This window comes from Carex rostrata, chromosome 10, assembly GCF_964058835.1.
Source record: "Carex rostrata chromosome 10, lpCarRost1.2, whole genome shotgun sequence".
In the NCBI taxonomy this organism is placed as follows: Eukaryota; Viridiplantae; Streptophyta; class Magnoliopsida; order Poales; family Cyperaceae; genus Carex; species Carex rostrata.
In genome coordinates, this window is record NC_135927.1 from 3,559,743 (window position 1) to 3,573,744 (window position 14,002).

The 14,002-nt window shown below is 34.3% G+C and overlaps 1 protein-coding gene across 1 annotated transcript; it reads left to right on the forward strand.

Moving 5' to 3' along the window:
• The first annotated feature begins 12,018 nt into the window (after positions 1–12,018).
• LOC144560879 (uncharacterized) lies at positions 12,019–13,886 on the forward strand. The gene is made up of 5 exons (XM_078310100.1): positions 12,019–12,058; positions 12,243–12,479; positions 12,577–12,782; positions 12,876–13,213; positions 13,327–13,886. The coding sequence occupies exons 1-5, from the start codon at positions 12,019–12,021 to the stop codon at positions 13,856–13,858; spliced, it is 1,353 nt and encodes a 450-aa protein (XP_078166226.1). The 3' UTR covers positions 13,859–13,886.
• The last annotated feature ends 116 nt before the right edge of the window (positions 13,887–14,002 follow it).

The window sequence follows — 14,002 nt, forward strand, 5'->3', positions numbered from 1 at the left end:
GTGAGGATTACGACTTACGAGTTACAACTTATGGCTGGGCGGCCTTATGTTTTAACTTTTAAGTAATCAGCGAACATAAGTCATTAGTGGAAATCAACGGTTCACCTTACTTTGAATTTCGAACTAGAATAATTCGCGAACCTATTTCGAACGAACCAGGTCCAGCTTAAATTGGATTTGAATTAATTTCGAACTATTTTGAATCAAATTTTTTATGAATTTTTTCAAATCAAACTCTAATCAAATTATGAACTACAATTTTTTTGTGCAGCCCTATTAGCAATCAACAGTTTGAGTATCCCCTCAAATTAGTTCAATGTCAATTATTAAATATCAGCTTTTTAATCTATTCAAGCGGTCAATTCTAAATTTTTTATGTGTCAAATTTTAGATATTTAGAATTAAACATATATATAAATAAAATGTTCACAATTATCAATCCTTAATTTGTAGTGTACTAATTAAATATTTAAAAATAAATAACTTGATATTAAAAGTGGGTCGATCTATAGCAAGGTCCTAATCAATATTGCTTGGTCCAAGTCGATAATTTTACCTGCCCTGACAGTACACTAGTGGAAAATATGGAATCAGGATCGGTTATATACACATATCAGTATCGGAATCCAACCGATCCTGATGAAGGCGATACTGATACTATCAGGATCGGTTTTATATTTTTTAAAGAACCGTTCCAAATAGATACTATTAGAATCGGTTTTTTAATAAAACCGATCTTAATAGATGTTATCTAGATCGGTTTTAGAATAAGAACCGATCCAGATACTTACTATCAAGATCGGTTTTTATATAAAACTGATCTTGATAATCTTTTTTAATTTTTTTTTTATTAAAAATTACATATCTAGATCAGTTTTTGAATAAGAACCGATCCAGATACAAACTATTAAGATCGGTTTTTATATAAAACTGATCTTGATAATATTTTTGAATTTTTTTTTTATTAAAAATAACATATCTAGATCGGTTATTGAATAAGAACCGATCCAGATACGCACTATCAAGATCGGTTTTTATATAAAACCGATCCTGATACTTTTTTTTTTTTTTTTTTTGGAATGAGGATCTGAAATCTGGATCGGTTTTTTAAAAAATAACCGATCCTAATAGTAGTAATCTGGATCGGTTGTTTAAAATAACCGATCCTGATGTTTTATTGAAGCTAAAAAAAATATTTTTATTTATTTGACCAGCTTCCATATATATTTTGCTGGCCAGCATCCTAAATATTTTTTTTTTGCACAGTAAGAAACAATAATCAAATATCATATACACATCATAAATTAAATATCATACACATCTTAAATTATTACAAAAAATTCATGTTCATACAAAGTTTTGTGAAGCATTACATATTATAACAAGAAATTTAAATCCAAAAAAAATTAATTAACAAACATAAAAGTGACTAATTGAGCTATTTCTTTAATTAACACACATTTATGCAATTAATGTAAAGCACAAGAATAAAAAAATCAATAATTACCTCTTTTGCAATCACATCACTTGAGATTAAAAAAGATCCTAAAAATAAAAACAAAGGTAACAATTAGATGGAAAAACATTTTACAATAAAAAATACAAAAAAATGTGTTTTTAAAGTATAATAATGAGAAAATTAGATAAAGCTAATACCGTGATAGTTGATCGGCCGGATGATTAAGTAACTTGAGCGAGATGTCCTCAAGACTGTAAAACAATATACAAACACCATTAATTAATTTTTGAAACAATAAAAAAAATTAAAAACTGACATAATTGAGCCGGAGGTGCGAGAGGCTCAGCTTTGAGAGGAAGAGACGGAGAGAAAGAGAGAGAGAGACACGGAGGAGAGGGAGAGACGGAGACAGAGAGAGAGACACAAAGAGTACAGAGGGAGAGACGGAGACAGAGAGAGAGACGCTAAGTTGAAAATGAGAGGCGCGAAATGAAAATAAGAAGAACCCTAAGCAGGTTAAATAGGGAGTTATCATTAGGATCGGTTGTTTATAAAAAACCGATCCTAATAGTATCTGGATCGGTTTTTTATAAAAAACCGATCTTGATACTAATTTTTTATAATAAACCGATCCTGATACTAATTTTTTTTGGCGGGACCAACTTTGAAAAAAATAGTATCAGGATCGATTTTTTATAAAAAAACCGATCCTGATACTATTAGGATCAGTTTTTTATAAAAAACCGATCTTGATACTATTTTTTTTTTTCAAAGTTGGTTCTGCAAAAAAAAAAAAAATCAGGGTCGGTTTTTTATAAAAAACCGATCCTGATACTATGAGGATCGGTTTTTTATAAAAAACCGAGCCTCATAGTATTTGTTTTTTTTTTTTTTTTTTTTTTTTGCAGAACAACTTTGAAAAAAAAAATAGTATCAAGATCGGTTTTTTATAAAAAACCGATCCTGATACTATATATAAGATAGATCACTGAGGTAAACCCCACTCATATTGATGGTCTATCAACCATCAAACGGCTACCATTTATTTTCTTTTCTGTTTGGTAATGCATGTGCACAGATAAATATTAAGAAAAATGTGAAAAATATAAAATTTATTTATTTGTGTTTGTATGGCCAAATCAACTCTACTATGATCAATTTTGTACAATTTTATTATTATTAATGGCATCAAATTGTTAAATGGAATGCAGACCGTTCATTTCTGCATGATCATCCAACGGTGCGTCTATAATTAAATGACATGTAATAATTTTTAAAATGATCAAGATATAACATGGAACATTAATAACGTAAAAGTGCCGAAGGCCCGACAATGTAAGTTTTGATCCAACGTAAATTATTTACGGCCGTGCGATGTTGCTATATTGTTTTCCTTTGATGAACTAGTACACGAATCCCGAATTGTATCAAATTTTATAATGGTGAAATTAATATGACATTCTTTCATTTTAACGGTTCTGATCGACCAAATGCTAATATTTGTATTCGTTCCTTCACAACCCCACACAACAAGGGTTCAAGTCCTATGTATATTATTATATGGCACAAGTCATTGATGCATCATGCATGATTGTATAAAAAAATTCAATAGTCAAAATGACTTCAAAATGAAATATCAATGTCAAATAATTAATTATATTATCACATAAATTTTAATAATATAAATTACATTAATTTTCATCAAAAAAAATTTATAATTGAACCATATGCCATATACAATAACCATATATATATTCTATTAATCACCACACTAATTACATATACTTCTCAATATTAAAATTACAAACATAAATATTTTAAAATATTGAAAAAAAACTAATTATAAAAAGAAATTTGATATCTCAATTTTGAAGCTGTCACTGTGCCAATTTGCTTTCAATCCGAACAGAGCATTTTAGACTACATACAGCGCAGCACACAAAGTTGGTTCTGCAAACAAAAAAAAAATAGTATTAGAATTGGTTATTTGAAATAACTGATTCTAATACTATTTTTTTTTCAAAGTTGGTTCCAAAAAAAAAAAAAAAAAAAAAAAAGTATCAAGATCTGTTTTTAGCAATAAAACCGATCCTGATAGTATAATGTGTTCATAATTAATTTATATTTCATGAGTAAATGGTATATAAAACAAGTAAAAATTGGAGATATTAAATTCATTAATTAAATTTTTGTTATTACGTCTAAGATACAATAATTACAAAGATATATATATATTTATGGTGTATAACGCAAGTAAAAAGTGGGCACATTGATATTGTTTATTTTTTTAATGGAACATTGAATTCTTTCTTAGTTTATCTAAGATACAGACAATAAAGATTAACGTACTGTTAATATTTGTAAGCTATAGTTTCCTATTAATAGTTCTTAGTTTGTCTCAGATCTGAGGGGTAAGCTGTAGTATTAGCAAAAAAATATATATATATTCCAAGTGGTTTCTGATTTCTGAATGAACGTACTGTACTAATATTCGTAGGATAACACAGTGGCACAGTGGGAAAAAATATTCGCAGGAAAAAATATATCAAGATCGGTTTTTAGCAATAAAACCGATCCTGATAGTATCTGGATCGGTTTTATTGCTAAAAACCGATCCAGATACTATCAGGATCGGTTTTTAGTAATAAAACCGATCCTGATAGTATCTGGATCGGTTTTTAGCAATAAAACCAATCCAGATACTATCAGGATCGGTTATTATGTATAGACCCGATCCAGATGCTATTTTATGATATATTTCAATTAATAAAATTTATTTGAGATATTTCAATTATCAGGATCGGTTTTTTGTTAGAACCGATCCTGATACTATCCGGATCGGTTTTTATAAACAACCGATCCTGATAGTTGAATTATTAAGATCGGTTATTTAGAATAACTGATCCTGATAGTATCAGGATCAGTTCTAACAAAAAACCGATCCTGATAGTTCATAAATCAGGATCGGTTGACAATAAAACCCGATCTGAATAGTTTTTAAGATCGGTTTTTTTAAGAAAACCGATTCAAATACCTTTTAGGATCGGTTGGCTCATATAACCGATCCAAATAGGCCGATCCTGATTCCAATTTTTACACTAGTGGTAACGTGTTTACATTAATTAAAAAAAATGATTGAAGAATTGTCATATTAAGAAATGATGGGCCCAAGTCTAGAAAATTGCTTGGCCCAAGTCAATGTCATTAATTCAAAAAAAAATTTGTCGTTGGAGAAATTCCTCGGTTTACATATTAAGAAATGATTAATCTGCATCAAGACAAAATAATCTTCGTTGATTGATAACAACCCTACGTACACTACTCCAAAAAATATTTTTCCCATTGCCCCTTAACCATTGGATGTGCTTCCGTATAGATGGCGCTCGTCACGAGTGGTAGCGCTGTAATTATTGTGAACTTTTTACCGTCTGTTCTGGATAACAAACCGATGGCATTGATGGACCCCCTCCTACCCCCCTCCTTTTCCATCGGTTGAATTTCACGAACCATTATTACTGGGCGACTCATCTACATCGGTTTGGCTAAACGGACGATGGCACTGAGGGGATTACTTTTACCATCTGGCTTTTGGGTTATTAACACTGACTGATATCCTTATTAGACCGATGGAGATATTTTTTAGTGGTAGTGGTGGTAAATAATTAGAACCTAGGTCATGTATGTACATCAGTTTAACCGATGGTGTCTAGGGCGAGTCCTTGGTAATTTTCTCTCCCAGCCATCTAGCTCTAGCTCCCAGCTAGAAGTGAATTTAAGGCGATATATATATATCTGACCATCCATGATCAGCGCGCATGCCACATTAATTTCTGAGTCATTTGAATTTAAGGCACCACTACCCTTCACAGTAATTATTCTCTCAAGGTTAAATATTATTTATTTATCTTTTATTTTGTTATTTTGATTTGTGTCCTTAATTTAGTTTTTTGTCTGTAATTAATTTGACCAAATTATTAATTGTAGATATATATGGATCCCGAGACAGAAAGGGTTTCGTGGAAAGTTTGGATGTATGACCGAGACCGTAATAGTCCTGAGTTTAGGCAAGGTGTTGATGAATTTATAAAATGTGCTCAGAGACTTAGGGGAAACATGCGAGCAAAAACTATTTATTGTCCCTGTCACGAGTGTTATAATATTAAAACAGTTGATGACCCTATTGATATTATGGCTCATTTGATTTTTAGTGGGTTTAGAAGTGACTACGCACGTTGGGTATGGCATGGTGAGGGATCAAAGAAAGGAGAAATTGTTGGTGATGTTGAGCAAACTAGCGCAATGGTGATAGTAATTGTAATAATAGTGATGGCAAAAATAGGGAAATTGGTGATGATATTGGTAATGGAGAAATTGGTAGTGGAATAGGTAGTGAATTTGGCTGTGATGATTATGATTCAGACCTTAATAATGATGACTCTGATGATATTTATCTTGAGGTTGAGTAGGAATTTACAGCAAAAGAATACGAACGATTTTCAGTTAAATTTAAAAATAATTACAAATGAAAATTATATCCCAGTTGTACTAGATTTACAAAATTCCAAGCTGTTTTGAGACTGTATTATTTGAAGACTAGTAATGGTTGGAGTAATAAAACTTTCAGTGAATTGCTAGAACTCATGGGAGAGATGCCTCCCGATGGCAACAAGCTCCCAAATTTATGTTACAGAGCCAAACGAATGTAGTGTCCATTGAGTCTGAAAGTACAAAAAATGCATGCATGCTTAAATGATTGTGTATTGTTTCGAGGCCATTACAGAGATATGGCAAACTGTCGAAAATGCGGTGCAGACCGGTATAGGAAACCTGAGACAAATGATGAGAGTAACTATGATGATGATTTAGATCAGAAAGGACCTCTGGTTAAAGTCTTGCATTACTTTCTCGTGCTACCGAGACTGAGACGTTTGTTCGCAAATAAAAATGATGCAAAATTAATATGTTGGCATGCTGAAGGTAAAAAAAATGATAGAAAATTACGACACCCCACAGATGCTATTCAGTGGAGTAACTTTCACAGGAGCACAGGGAATTTAGTGATAAGATCAGAAACGTAAGGTTTGAATTTAGTTCAGATGGCGTGAATCTACACGGTAACATGAGCAGTAAGCATAGTACGTGGTCGGGTTTGTTGTGTATTTATAATCTTCCTCCGTGGTTAACCATTAAAGGCAAGTACATCACGTTGTCCTTACTAATTCTAGGTCCCAAGCAACCCAGAAATGACATAGATGATTACCTTGCTCCATTGATCGAGGACCTAAAGAAGTTGTGGGTCGACGGAGTGGAGGTTTTCGATGCATATACACAGGAGAGATTCACATTATGGGCTATGTTATTTTGCACCATAACTGATTTCCCAGCGTATGCCAACTTGTCTAGTTTCAAAGGATGGAAAGTGTGCCCTATCTATGAAGACGAGACGGATGATTTGTATTTAAGTCATTCGAATAAGAATATGTATATGGGTCATCGTTGATTCCTTATGCATAACCACCCATATCGGAGGAATAAAGAAGCCTTTAACAAAAAAGAAGAGAAGGGAAGAGCCCCTCGTACACCATCCGGCAAGTAAGTGCATGACAGGGTAAAGGATATTCCGAATGACTTCAGAAAAGGTAAGAAAAGAAAGTCAGCGGCCAATAAGGCCGCCGTGACCTGGAAAAAGAAATCAATCTTTTGGAATTTACCCTACTAGGAGGATTTAGATGTTTGACATTGCCTCGATCTCATGCACATTGAGAAGAATGTATGTCAAAGTCTAGTTGGGACATTACTCGACATTTCCAGTAAGAATAAAGATGGGATCAAAGCTCGCAGAGACATGGAGGATATGGGCATACGGCCAGCTTTACATCCCAAACTTGTAAATGATGGCAAGTATTATTACCTCGATCCAGTAATGAACACCTTGTCAAAAGCTGAGAAGAGATAGCTTTGTCGATGCCTTCACGGTGTCAAAGTTCCATCCGGATATTCTGCTAATGTGAAAAAACTTGTGATGATGGATGAAATGAAATTGTCAGGGATAAATTCGCACGACTGTCATGTACTGCTGACACAATTGCTACTAGTTTCGATCCGAAGTATACTTCTGGAACCCATGAGACGCACAATTTACAAGCTCTATTATTTCTTCAATGCAATTTCTAGCAAAGTTGCGGATGTGATTGAACTTGAAGCATTGCAGAAAGAGGTAGTCGTCACTCTGTGTGAATTGGAGATGATTTTCCCACCTTCATTTTTGATATCATGGTTCACCTAATCGTGCACTTGGTTCACGAGATTAAGGTATATGGTCCGGCATTCTTGAGGTACATGTACGCATTCGAGAGATACATGGGTTTCTTAAAAGGGTATGTCAGAAACCGGTATCGGCCTAAAGGGAGCATTGTACAGGGTTACATGAATGAGGAGGTCCTCGAGTTTTGCAATGGTTACATGGCCGATTTAGCATCTATCGCGGTACCCATAGCATGGCACGAAGGGAGACTACATGGCAAAGGAACAATCAGACGCAGCTTAATCCAGACAGGTCCGGAAGAGCACAAAATGGCATACTTTAAGGTGTTACAACACATGACGTGCATTGCTCCGTACTTTGCCGAGCACACAGATGTACTACAGGAGTCATACCCTTCGAGACCGGAACAATGAATTATGAATGAACTTTACAACACATTCGCAAGCTGGCTAAAAAAGAGAGTCAAAGTCCAGCAAGGACATGTAGATTCAAGTGTGAGATGGCTGGCGAGAGGTCCCTCATTCACTGTCATAACTTACCAGGGATATGACATAAATGGTTGTACATTCTACACATCAAAGTAGGACAGTAAAAGCACCTCACAAAATTCTGGCGTTACTCAGATAGCCTTCACACATGAATACCCCAGAACCCGAGATGCACGGGCGTAATTAAAAATATATATGAAAATCACTAACGGTTCAAATTAAAATAAATGCCAAAGGTAAGATACGAACGCCAATGCAAATAAAAACACAAACGATGGTGTATGTGACCTTTTGCCATCGGCAAACAGATCCAAAAGTCGCCGTGTTAAGAACCTTTGTTATCGCTTTAAAAATGCAAGCAATGGCATTGAACGCGCAACGGACCCCGTTTACAATGCCCATTATATAAGAAACGCCATCGGTTGGTTAATCTAAGCGGATAGTAACGTGCGCAACACCATTGGGTATGACCAGATGGCAAAAGGAAACACATTTCCTATTGGGGCGATATGCATCGGATCGGAATCCAATGGCGGAATGCGATTCTAACTGATATTAAAGGATTTTAATATCCTTATATGAATTTCTAATCCACGACTTCCCCATACACTTGCTATATGAGACCATTACGTTTTGATAAAGCATTTTTTTTTATTTTGATTGGTAATTAGAATTATAAGTTAGAGCATAAAAAATTATGTATGTGTTAGCGCATTAGAAAGTATATGTTAAAGCATTGTTCCACATGAAGAAAACTAATGCATAAACTACTGGTATAACTAGGGATGTCAAAAAAAAATTGTAGTTCGCAATTCGATTGATTTTGATTCAAAAAATTTGTAGTTCGCAATTAATTCGATTCAAAATTAGTTCGTTCTGAGACAAATCAAACCAATTCGGTTCGAATCTTATTCAAACTCAAACTGAGATAAGCTTGAATTGGTTCGATTCTAGCTGTGCTATCCAATTGGACCTGTTAGCATACTTTTTCTAATCTTTATAATGTATGCATCGAATATGATAATAGGTTTTTTTTTTTTTTAAACCTTCGCAGAAGTTGCGAAGTCGTGAGAGGAAATCGAACTCTCAACCTTTGAGTATCTACCAAAACAAAATGATCTAACTGGAGAATGAACGATTCTCTTTGGATGGTATTTAATTATAGGCCAATTTATTATTTTAATATACAAAATAAGTAGATGGGTAATTTAAAGAATCACATATCAAGCATGTGGAGCTTGGTAGATTGGGGTTGTTCCAAGAAGTCTTCCGTGGGAACATGCTGGGGTTGAGCTTTGAGCGAATTAAATTGAATGTTTTAAAATGTGGTCCATTTGACTTCATCGGTCAATGTGGTCATTCAATAATGCATTGAAAATGATTTCATGATTTGTATATGTGCCAGCACCTTAAGGAAAATACTAAAAGCAACAATTTAATGATTTATCCAATAGAAATTTTTTCTGTCGGTGTGACTAATTCATCTTGAGTCATAAATCTTTATCTAATTGTGCATATTTGATGCCAAGGATGCCCAATAGTTCATCCTAGTAATATTCATCTTGAGTGCATATTTGATGCCAAGGATCTTTAGCTTACTAGATCGTAGTAATGCCCAATATTTGATGCCAGGGATGCCCAGTATATCTTATAAAAATATTTAGTATTCAAATCCCCAACTACTAACCACTTTTGATTAGATCTAGTTTTGAAATATATTTCTTCTTCTAAATATATATCATATAGTATTTTTATATTCACATTAAATTGTTCCTGTTTATCTACAGAGAGGTTCCTAAACTCTTAGATGTGTTCCAAAGATTTAAGGATCTCTAGAGCTTTCCCCTTTAGTTTTTTCTGAGCTCCATGATGATTTTTTAACCAACCCCTAATATATTTTCTAAGATATGACATGGAATCTCATTCTACCATTTATGAATTAGTGTATTGAACTCCCCATGCAATAACCACACAGGATCAAGTCTAAACAAATGACTATGCACAGTAGACCCACAAATTGATAAATCAATGTACAATAAGGATCTCTTTCATCCTTGTCACTAGAAGTAAAAAATATGTGTAGTAAGGCAAACTGCTCACCATTGGAGCAAGTACATTTTCTGTGGACTAATTGATGTTCGATGAGATTATGTTTATTAACGAACTTACTGAACATCTTGCTAAGTCTAGCATTAAAACTAAGCACATATCTATCAGCCATACGTCTAACTGCATTAAAGTCACGACATTGTCTACATAGCGATTGAGACATCACACTTTATTTGGCTAATCATCACTAACTAATTTTTATTATATTTTTTTCTTTTATTTTCTTTATTTGTTTTTTGAATCGGCGAAATTTCCTGAAAATCCTTTTTTTTTTCTTCTAATAATGGAGATGGATACCGACTCACTTGCTGAATTTTGCTCATAGCTTACAAATAAATGAGTTGGCATTGACATAATAAATGATCGGAACTTGGTTATTTGCTCCAGAACGTTAAATTTGGAGGGAGCAAAGGAAAGGGAAATGAGAGGAGGTGAAGAAACATATATACGACTGCAGCAACCTCGGTGGAATAAGAGAGAATGACAGAGATAGTGCAGTACAAGAGGAGGGCTATATTTCGACAATGGATACTTAACCAATAAATGATGATTTCATTGTCAATAATAATAATAATAATAATATATTATTACTTACCGTCCTTCAAAAATTACTTCGAAACAAGCTTGCTAATTACTCTATAATTTGCAATATTAGTATAAAAAATTCAAAAAAAAAAAAATTATATATATATATTTAAAATCAATTATGAAAAAAGGTTGCGACGACTGATGTTTGTGGAGCGAACTTATATTTTTAGTGTTTGGAGAGCGATAGGGAAAGGTAAGACGGTAATTATGAGTGTATATAAATGAGATTAGAGTTATTTAGAGTAGTTTGTGAGAATAAAAGAGTGGATTTAGGTTTAGAGTCATTTGACTCGTTGTAAGTTTGTTTTTTTATCAATGAAATTGTTAGTTAGCATTTAAAGCCACTAACCTTAAAAAGAAAAATTATGTAATTAAGTGGTAGAACTAGTTTCTTTGTGCTGCTTCTCAAGATGCATATATATATCCATATTTTTTATTATTGAACTTTGGGATTTCATTTTTTACATATATATATCTTGATACAAAAAGCTTAAAAAAGTTGTAAAAATTGTGTTAAATTGAAATTATCTTCATTATCGACTAATTCGTACTGAAATTGGATATCTTCTGTATTTCTCCAGTAAAGTTCTTCAGATCAAACAAAGACCTGTTCATGAAAAATTCACTCTTCAAATATATAAAAGACCTGGGTGATTTGATTGAGCAACCCAAATTATTCTCCAATAATAAAGCACTCCTTTGCAACTACCGGGGAGCGCGGATCGAGGTTTTTTATTTGTATATCATCAACTTGTACAATTAATTAATGTGTTTTTAATATCCGGTTCGTGTGTATATCCTAATGTATAAAAAATGTGAAAGTTCAGCCTCAGAACTTCTAATTAATTTTACTACAAGGATGTATAAACAATTTTATCCAAATAATATATATTAGTCAAAGAGTAAAACTATTTCTTCCAAACTTTTACTAACATTAATTGCATAAGGTATGCTTGAGATATTAATAATAATAATAAATTCCCAACACATGTCTATATATATGTATATTTGAGATGAGTCTCTGCCTCTCTGGAAGCAATAGGTTGCTAATTAGCCATTAAGAAGATTAGCAAATTCTGTTTTAATTAGCAGAGAATTGATCTGACAAGATGACCTTTAACGATGATGAGGAGATTGTTATTCCTAAAGGTTTGCTCCCAGTTTTGTCTCATGTGTTGCAATAATGTTTGTTTATAAAATCTTTTATTTTTAAGCTTTATTAATCTCAATTAGCCATCTTTTGCTGAAGATCATATAACGTAATTATACTATAACTGAAATTGTATTACACTAAATGCATTTTGTGTTAATTTGCTAATTGCTATCACTGCAGGGCCAGAGCCCATCGTGCCTGGAAGAGTACGGCTGGATATTCGATACAACCAGTACGCACCATTTGAAGCTATCAACCAAAAGGTGTTGCTGCAGCTCGCCGGTAAAGGCGAAGGTCGAGCAGGGTTGGACCTTGTGGCGGTGTTAGATGTTAGTACCAGCATGGAAAACGATGACAAAATAGGAAAAATGAAACTTGCTATGCAATTTATGATGAAGAAACTCACCCCTTTGGACCGTTTGTCAATTGTCAAGTACTCCACTAATGCAACGAGGGTATGCAAATTGACCCAGATGACTGAAAAATCTAACTGAACTCGCAAATCTGATCGAAGGTTTGAAAGCTAAAGGGTCCACAAACATCACCGATGGCCTTACTATGGGCCTGCATGTTCTCAACGGTCGCACAATTCGAGATGGACGCGTTGGCGTCATCATGCTTATGACAGATGGTAAGGAAAATAAGAGCAGTGATGCTTCAAAAGTTATATGCAACGTGACTGTGCACACTTTTGGTTTTGGTGATGGTCAGGATTCAAAGGTACAGACTTCAAAATAACCCCTTTTTTTTGACAATTTCTAGCAAATATATGTCTCTGCTGCATCCTGATTAACTTCTTCATGTTCTTAATAGCGGCTCACGGATATCGCCAAAAAAAGCCCTAATGGAGGAACATACTCTGAAGTTCGCCTGGAAAACTTGAACTTAGCCTTTTCCCAGTGCTTGGCTGGGCTTCTTAGTGTGGTCGCTCAGGACCTGACGGTTAAAGTCGAACAAAAAAGGTCAAAAATAAAGCCGCCGGTTTCTGCCGGAAGTTATAAGCAATCCACGCACCCTACTGATGGTTCTGTAACTATAACATTTGGCGATCTCTACATCGAAGAGGTCCGCACGGTTTTGGTCGACATTGATATCCCTCCTGTAGATGCGGAATGTGGCCAAGACGTTATTAAAGTCTCTTACACATACAAGTATATCAAAGCCCAGTTTCTTGCGAGCACATTATTAATTATGTATACATGTATTACCTATCACCATTCTGATGATTGTCATTAATATAATTGTAATACTTCTGTGGATGCAGATTTAATGAAATACTGGAAGAGGCACCTCTTGCATTTGCTACTGTAAATCGCCTGCAAGGGTTGTCAGATGAAGAACTACTAGAACCACCAGAGGTGAGAGCTGAAGAGGTTCGTCTGCTTATTGCTAAGCTGATCAAACAAGCGACAGACAATGCTGAAAAAAATGATCTGGCAAGTGCTCAGCAAAATCTTTCCGAGGGTCTGGAAACATTGGAGAAACAGGATGTAGAGCAGTTGAAGGCCACGCTGAGCAATGAGCTGAACGAGTTGAAAAGATTGATGGAAACAAAAAAAACCTATGACAAGGAAGGCCGTCCTTTCGCAAATTCCTTGCTGATTTCCCTTGCCACACAGCGTCAAGCGGCAAGAGGTGAAGACATCAGTCAATTTCAGCTATTCTCCACTCCTGCTATGCAACAATTACTAAAGGAAGCCCAGGAGTCGAATGATAAAGATAAATTAAAACGCTATGTGGATGATCTCATAAAAGCTCTCGAAGCCGTTGAACAGGTTATCAACCAAGCTCCATGAAAATGAACACTTCAAAATTGCCGTTGGCCAACCAAGCGGTTCATTGTTATTTCCATTGTTTTTATGATCATGTTGATGGTTTGGGTTTAATGTCTTGCTTGAGATACACAGATCAGGAAGACTTCTTTTATATTCTACTAATGT